Here is an 8,488-nt window from a genome sequence, read left to right as displayed (position 1 = left end):
GAGAGCAGGGAGGGTGGGGATGGACAGCAGGGAGGGTGGGGATGGACAGCAGGGAGGGTGGGGATGGACAGCAGGGAAGGTGGGGATGGAGGCAGGAGGAGGGAGCGAAGCAGGAGGTAGAAGCTGAGCCAGTGGAAGAGAATGCGAGGCAATGGCAGCCACTAGAAAAAATGACAGACATATCACTACAGACTGACAACTCTATGAATATATATTGATCATTTAGATAATTGAACAAGCTAATTAAAATATATTTATTGAGAAGGTTCAAGAATAAACTGAAAGTTTTAATAGAAACCCCAGAGCCTTCGCTACTAATTATCACCAGAACGTTTCAACGTCAACATTTCTAGAATGTACGAAGAAAAAATTCAGTACCAATGTTATGTTCTGAGGCCTGTGTTAACCTGATACCACAACTGGATGAGGAAATTCACAAGGAACTACCAATCAACATCTCCATGAATGTGCAGGAGAACCCCCTGATAAAACAACAGCAAATAGAATCTAATAAAACATTTATAAATTATATACTGTGACTAAGTGTGCTTAGTCAGGAATGGATCCCTGTTCAAATGTTCAAAATTCAATCACTATGAATCATCCTACTGACAAAATCAAGGGAAGAAACCTCTATTACCTCAATAGATGCCAAACCAAACAAGGGCCCAACTAGCCTCTCATCCAAGACTAAGGCCCAAGACAAGCCCTCACTTCTTATATAACATATATACAGAAAGAATATATACACACACACACATATAAAACATATATGCTGTATGTATATAACAATATATATACTAGAGGTCCTCTTCAATGTCATAAGATTGAAAACAAAGAAAAAAGGAAAGCACAGAAGATACACAGGTTAGAAAAGGAAAACCTGCCGGGCTGTAGTGGCACACGCCTTTAATCCCAGCACTTGGGAGGCAGAGGCAGGCGGATTTCTTAGTTCGAGGCCAGCCTGGTCTACAAAGTAAGTTCCAGGACAGCCACACAGCTATACAGAGAAACCCTGTCTCGAAAAATCCAAAAACAAACAAACAAAGATGACAAATCTTGTCAGATTAAGCTATAAATGCATAAATGTAAAGGATTTCAAATAGATATAAGATAAAAAAAGAGAAGCAAGGGATGGGGGAGTAATAATAGAGAATTCACACTACTTATCGCCATAATTATCAACAGCAGGAGAAAGAACAGACAGATCAAGGAACACAATCCAGAACAGACCTCTAAAAGAGTATTCAATTAACTTTCAGCAGCTACTAAGGAACTTCACAGGGAGTTTTCAGTCAACGGTACTGAGAACCTATCTTTATGGAGAAAAGATCAGCCTTCATCCTCACCTTCACCTGCATGTACTATCAACTTGAAGTGGATTCGGACCCAACCACAAGAAACAGCTTAGACAGCACAGCGGATGTACTTATTTCATAATTTCTTAGAACCAGAGGAAAAATTAGCAGACTGGACCTTATCAAAGGTAAAACATCTGCCCTTAGAAAAACATCACAGAATGATGAAGCAAGTGGGCCTGTGTAGCGCATGGTTGTGAACCATTCTTGGAGAGCAGAAGCCCCAGTGACTGCCCCAGGCACTAAGGAGGTCTGGCCTACAGAGTTTCAGACCAGCCAGGGATACAGGGCAAGATCCTGTCTCAACACCACCAAACAAAACACCACAGTGAGAAGAGGAAGTGAAATCTGAGGTTGAAAATGTCAAACATCAGCAAACAAGTTACCTGACAAATGGCTTGCTGTAGGAAAAAAATGTAAGGAACTCAACACCCTTCAACCCAATAAAAATGGATCAAAGATTTGTTCAAATGCTTCAACAAAACAGACACACCAATAGCACCTGAAATGGCACACAATAGCTTTAGAATGCAGAGGTGCAAACCAAAGCCACAGTGCTACGTCCCCACCTGAAGGGGTAAAGCTCAAAGTATCAGAGGCAGATGAGGATGACCAACAACCACACTGCTCACCTGAGAGCTGGCCAGAGAGAAAATGAACAGCCACCACCTGCTCATCAAACTCACGGACAGCAATTCAGTGAAAAGCCTGCCTGAGGGCAACAAAACATTTCCCCACAAGCCCTGTACATAAATCCCCAAACCGGAGCCACCTCAGCTAGGGAAGACTCACAGTAGGAGAGAACAACACCCTGCGTTCACCTCCACACGCACACTCCCCACATAGTAAGTAAAAATGTAGGAAAATGTTTTTAACTCCAAAACTGGATAAATGGTGGAGTGCTACCTAGAGAGCAAAAGGAACCTATTTGCTCACTCAACATGAACACACCCTTTAGCTAAAAGAGCCTATCATGGAGAGACCACCAGGATAATGGCAGCATCGGACAGGAGAGCAGCGAGATGAAGCAGAGATGCTCCGGGACTCCAGTGTACCCACCTAGCCAGCTACTCTGGGACTCACATACCTATGGAAACACTTGATCAAAGTAAGGCCCACAGCCCACTGAGGGATGACATGTCCCCTGTGACCTGGGTTCCACGTACTTCTGCCTCCCAGAGGCTGTCCCTCGGACAGTCACTGCTCTTCCCTTGCTTTGTCCCCTTCACAGAACCGACTTCCACAAGACCTGAATTACACTAAAATTTTTCCTCCTCCAGATCCTTCCTCTCCTACCACCCAGCCTCTATGGCACCAAGCTGAGCACTCCTGATCTGAAAACCTGCCATCTCACACTATCATCTGAAATGCAGGAATACTGACATGAAGCCTCCAGTGGGAAAGTCAGCACCTGACAATAATACTGTGATGGTTTGCATTGCCTCAGCCCAGGGAGGGGCACGACTAGAAGGTGTGGCCCTGCTGGAGGAAGAGGGTCACTGTGGGAGTGGGCTTGGAGACCCTCCTAGCTGCCTGAGGATAAGCAGTATGTTTCTGGCTTCCTTCAGATGAAGATGTAGACCTCTCAACTCCTCCTGCCTGGATGCTGCCATGTTCCAGCCTTGATGATAATGGACTGAACCTCTGAACCTGTAAGCCAGCCCAATTAAATGTTGTCCTTTATAAGACTTGCGTTGGTCGTGGTGTCTGTCCACAGCAGTAAAACCCTACCGAAGACAATTACAGTGCAGATGCACTAAAAATATCACAAAATTATTTTCAGATCATTCATGTAAGACATACATTTCATGTCTAGACTGGGCTCCTTTCCCTAAGATACTCACTAATATGTTTATAAATATTCTAAGTAAAAAACAAAACAAATCAACAACACCCCCCTAGCCTTAAGTACTGTGGGAGAGAAACCCACCCCTGCTGTACTTAGGTGGAGAGGGACTGCTCCTGCAGAGAGCAGCTCCCAGAAGGCAGCTTCTAGTCCCCTTGGCTCCCCTGCAGCCTCAGGCTCACAGCAGTGTTAGGAGACACTTGTGGGTGTAGTTGAGAGGTCCCTTTCAGGCAAGGACACAACCATCCTTTCTGCTTGGCCCTCAGAGCCTAGTGAATAAGCTCGTGATTCGAGCTCAGCCGTGGAACCCACCTGCAACTGCTGCTGTAAGTGGGTGATTTCAGCAATTCTCAGCTCTCTAGACTTGTTCGTGCTCTCAATTTCTTGCCTCTGGGATGCCAGTCGACACCTGATATCCTGAAGCTTTCCTTCTAGCTGATGCTTTTTGTCATTCTTCAATAAAGGAAAATGACAGGGTGAGTGTGAGGTCAACACCCCAGTGCTGGGCTGACCCAGGGCAAGCCACACTCACCAGAGCTTCTAACTCAAACTCCAGAGTCTTCCTCCTCGCCTTCAGGACCACGATGCTCTCCTGCTCCTTGTTCCTCTGATTCAGGAGCTCCTGTCTCCTGTTCCGTTCCCATTCAAGTTGTCGCTGCCGTTCGAGTTCCCGTTTTGCTGCCTGTGATTACAGACAGCTTATTAATTCCTTAATTGTGACACTGTGCAATGTTGCTTTTTAAAAAATGCCTAGTAAGCCCTTTCTTGTACAGGTGAAACACCTTCTACTGCAGGGCTCAGCCAACCCCAGCTCTGACTGAGTTATGTTACATAGGTGAGAGCTGACAGAGCCCTTTCCCACTCCAGCCCGTTCCGCAGCCTCCCAGAAAGCACAGTGGGCTAAGTAAACGTGTCCTCATTTGCAGATTCAAGGAGGAAGGAAGTTTCTGTCTCAAACTAAAATCCTCAAGGACAAAACCAAACAAACTTGACTTTCTCCTGCTGAAGGAGAAGTTGCTCCCTGTAAGTTGAAGGTTCCTTGTCTAGGTGATGACTGAGACCATCCCTAGGTCTCTGCATGGCCTCACTGGTTAACCACCCTATATAACTATTTGAGTGGAGATTTGAATCTGGAAGCATTTTACACTTAGATTTCCAAATTGGGCATACGCTAAACATATCTGTACTGGCTGGTTTTGTGTCAACTTGACCTAAGCTAGAGTCTTCAGAGAGGAAGAGCCTCAACTGAGGAAATGCCTCCATGAGATCCAGCTGTAAGACATTTTCTCGATTTGTGATCAGTGGGGGAGGGCCCAGTCCATGGTGGGTGGTGCCATCCCTGGGCTGGTAGTCCTGGGCTCTGAGCAAGTCAGAGAGCAGCAGACTTCCATGGCCTGTGCACCAGCTCCTCCCTCCAGATCCCTGCCCTTTTTGAGTCCCTGTCTTGGCTTCCTTTGGAGATGAGCAGCGATGTGGGAATGAGAGCTGAGCAAGCCCTTTCTCTCCCCAACTTGCTTTTGGGTCATTCTGTTCTGTTGCAGTGATAAAAACTCTATGACAGCATCTCTAGTTTTGAAAGCCTGGGATTCCAGCTGGGCGGTGGTGGCGCACGCTTTTAACCCCAGCACTTGGGAGGCAGAGGCAGGCGGATTTCTGAGTTCACGGACAGCCTGGTCTACAGAGTGAGTTCCAGGACAGCCAGGGCTGCACAGAGAAACCCTGTCTCAAGAAACAAAAACAAACAAACAAACAAGTCTGGGATTTCCACCTTCCTAATCACACATTTTCTTCTTAAACATAAAAGCTGTAACTTCAAAGTATCAACCAAATCTTCACTGCCTGGGAGGCAGGGCAGATGGCACTCAGTGTGACTGCCTGTCATGTAGCAAGCTCTCAGCTATACTGTGACACCCTGGAGGACAGACAGAGCACTGGGCCATCTCTGTATCTTCAGGGACTAGTGATGTCCGCATGTGCTCAGCCCTGTTGTGTTCCTCAGCACCAAATAAATGAACATAAAACCCTGTTAGTATCCACATGTATTTGCTTGAACACAAAGCTGCTAACCATTTCATACTGTTTCTAAAGCATTAACTAGAAGATGATACAACTATTTTTTTAGGATTTATTTTTACTTTATGTGCATTGGTGTTTTGTTTGCATGTATGTTTGAAGGTGCCACAATATTTGAGTCATGTAGGTTCGAGGAATTGAACTCTGGTCCTCTGGAAGAGCAACCAGAGCTCTTAACCACTGAGCCATCTCTCTAGCCTCACTAAAACATTTTTTAATAAGGAAAACCTTGTCTTTATATTAGGTTCACGTGGGAGAGCAGTGGCAGTGCTTTCGTAGCAATACACTCAGACAAGAGAGACAAGAATCGGCTTCCACTATCTGGGTCTGGCACCAAAGCTATCTCTCTGTTAACTGGCGAATAAAGGCAGTATATAAGTTAGCACGCCCAGGTGGCTAGGGAACAGCTGATCACTGGATCCTGACACGTTCTGGAGTAGATGGTGAAGGCTGAGCAACTCTGGATACACTAAACCTCACAAGGACAGGATGGATCCCCACCGCCAGAGCCAAAGCACAATGCTCACCTCCCGCCTCTCGATCTCCTTCCTTCTCTCCTCCTCTCGCTGCCTCTCCAGCTCCCGCTGCTTCTCTAGCTGTTTCTCCAGCTCCAGCTGTCTCTTGCGCTCCTGTTCCTGGCGCTCTCGCTCTTTCCGCTCTTGCTCAGCACGCTCTAGCTGAGCTAACCGTTCCTGCTCTTTGCGCTGCTGCTCCAAGAGGGCTTGCCTGCGCTTCTCCAGCTCCAGATTGCCTCTCTCAAAATTCTCCCGCTTCTTATCTTCAAATGTCACTTAAACAAAGGAGACACCAGTGATGGAAAGTCATTGCCAAAGAAACACTCAGGTGCACACTGCAATACAAACCCAAACCCAGAACTGCCGAGGTCCCTGGGACGCCCTTGACTGCAGGAAAAAAAAAGACCAAAGCCAAAATACCCTGACAGTGTCCTTCCCCGCTTAAAATCATAGATCACTACTGCCAACAGAAAAGACAACCCCAAAGCTAAGAATCTTGTGTTTGATGACACTTCATTTCCACCCTTACCAGAGGGTGGCAGTCTCACACACAGGGACAAATAGATGCTTCTGTCCTCTCAAGCCACTCCTCCGACTCATTCTTTGGAGATGCATTTCCATGTTGGCCATGTTGGCCAACCACAGGTAGGCTTAGCACGCACACACAAACTTTCTACATTCTCAGGTCTCTGGAATGATTCCTTCTTCTGTGCCTTAAATCTTACTAGAAACCATATGTGGCAGCATGAACCTGCAGTCCCAGCATGCACTCAGAGAGACCCAGGAAGATTGCTGTGAGATCGGCTAGCTGGAGTGACATACCAAGACCTTTATGTTGCAGAAAGCAACCAACCTAATATAATATTCCTGAGAGTATAATCATAGTAATATGTACATTTTTCAGTATACTTAACATACAGCCTTGCTCATAGGTCATTTACAGTAAGTATTTTATCATTGAACCAAACTGAAAAGCAATGTAATCATCTAGAAGAGTTGAATGCCTGAGCCAATCAAGTAAGTGGACAACAAGGAAAATGCAGCCAGGTGACACTGGCAAAGAAAGTAGTTAGAACAGAGAGCCTTAATAAATTTAAACTGCCTCTGAGCAGCATTACCATTCACTAATAATTCAGAGTCATGTCACTGCAGACTAGCTCAACAGCATAATAGATCTGCCACTAAAATGAGGGTTACTTAAAAACCAGTTCACATTAAAACTAAAACACGTTCCTTTGTTGGTAGGTGACTCGTTTTGACTGCTGCATTGGTGATACCAAGAAACCACTTAACAGTAAAGTGCAGTGTTCTCTGTTCCATAGAACACACAGCAAAGTGCAGTGTTCTCTGTTCCATAGAACACACAGCAAAGTGCAGTGTTCTCTGTTCCATAGAACGCACAGCAAAGTGCAGTGTTCTCTGTTCCATAGAACGCACAGCAAAGTGCAGTGTTCTCTGTTCCATAGAACACACAGCAAAGTGCAGTGTTCTCTGTTCCATAGAACGCACAGCAAAGTGCAGTGTTCTCTATTCCATAGAACGCACAGCAAAGTGCAGTGTTCTCTGTTCCATAGAACGCACAGCAAAGTGCAGTGTTCTCTGTTCCATAGAACGCACAGCAAAGTGCAGTGTTCTCTGTTCCATAGAGTGCACCTATAAAAGTTGTGTTTCACAGGAGGCAATCAGATCCCACTTCAAGGATGAGATAAAGGTGCATTAAACATTCTCATCAGCCATCCTGGAAGCGCCTGCTCCTGCACCTGGGCGGCTGCAGCAATGACCACGCCATCTTGTGCTAGAGTTCTCCCTCAGCTAGCTGCTCAGCTTCAGGGGCCACTCACCAGGCAGCTTCTTCTCTACCTGCTGCTCGTCCTCTGACGACGGCTCCTCAGGCAGCCTCTGATCCACAGAAGAGGAGCTGATGACAGACATCCCACTGCCAGAGCGGACCCTTCTGCGGAAAGATGGAAGAGCATTACATGAAGCCCGGGCAGCACGGCACCCACGGAGGAAGGGAAGGCTGGCTACTTCACACCATGGCGCAGGCTTCACCAGAGACAGAACACTTAGTTTTCTCTTCTTAAGTAAGTTTTTTTTTTTAAATGGGCAATTAAATGCCACTAGATTCCACTAGAGTGCCAAGCTCTCTCACTGTTACTGGTAGAGAGGCTGCTCAGCGGCGGCACATGCTCACATGCGTAAGATCCTGGGCTTGATCTGATCGCCAGCACTCTCCAAAACATCATGCTTGCCAAAGCCAATGAACAATTTAGGACCACCACATGAGTTAGAGCAGCCCATGAGGGCTACGTAACCGGTCAATGATGAAGTACTTCGCAGCTTCCCCCAGGCAGGCACCAGTGCAGCTAACTGAGGTCAGAGCCCTCCCTTTAGAGACACTATTTTAGTGTCTTTTAAACACCGTTCTGAAATGTTCCAAGGCTATGAGGTTTTGCTGCCTGCCGTTCCCTGCCTGTGGAGTTTTGCTCCCAGTGCCACACAAAGCAGATATTGATGGTTCCATGGCTCTTCATTTAACAGGGATTGTGCCCAAGCCTCACCTCAAATCTTGAGGACTCCTCATATAAACTCAGGTCTTCAGTTGTCTCTTACCAGGTAAATGGAGCATTGGGGGATGGTGAGTTCATACACTACCATGTGGGTGGGGGGACAGTGACTGCAGGCTTTTCCTGGGG

The 8,488-nt window shown here is 46.4% G+C and overlaps 1 protein-coding gene across 6 annotated transcripts in view; it reads right to left on the bottom strand.

Moving 5' to 3' along the window:
* Positions 1-8,488, bottom strand: part of Itsn1 (intersectin 1) — a 183,907-nt gene that overhangs the window by 87,925 nt on the left and 87,494 nt on the right. For all 6 annotated transcript variants that reach the window (XM_031364396.1, XM_031364398.1, XM_031364401.1 and 3 more), the window contains 4 exons: positions 7,634-7,746; positions 5,805-6,067; positions 3,737-3,886; positions 3,517-3,657 (listed from right to left, as the gene is read on the bottom strand). In XM_031364396.1, the coding sequence (XP_031220256.1) occupies positions 3,517-3,657; positions 3,737-3,886; positions 5,805-6,067; positions 7,634-7,746 (667 nt within the window). The remainder of the gene's footprint in view (positions 1-3,516; positions 3,658-3,736; positions 3,887-5,804; positions 6,068-7,633; positions 7,747-8,488) is intronic.

This window comes from Mastomys coucha, unplaced genomic scaffold (assembly GCF_008632895.1).
Source record: "Mastomys coucha isolate ucsf_1 unplaced genomic scaffold, UCSF_Mcou_1 pScaffold12, whole genome shotgun sequence".
Taxonomy (NCBI): Eukaryota; Metazoa; Chordata; class Mammalia; order Rodentia; family Muridae; genus Mastomys; species Mastomys coucha.
The sequence above is the reverse complement of the archived record's forward strand: the minus strand, read 5'-3'. Positions and strand labels throughout refer to the sequence as shown.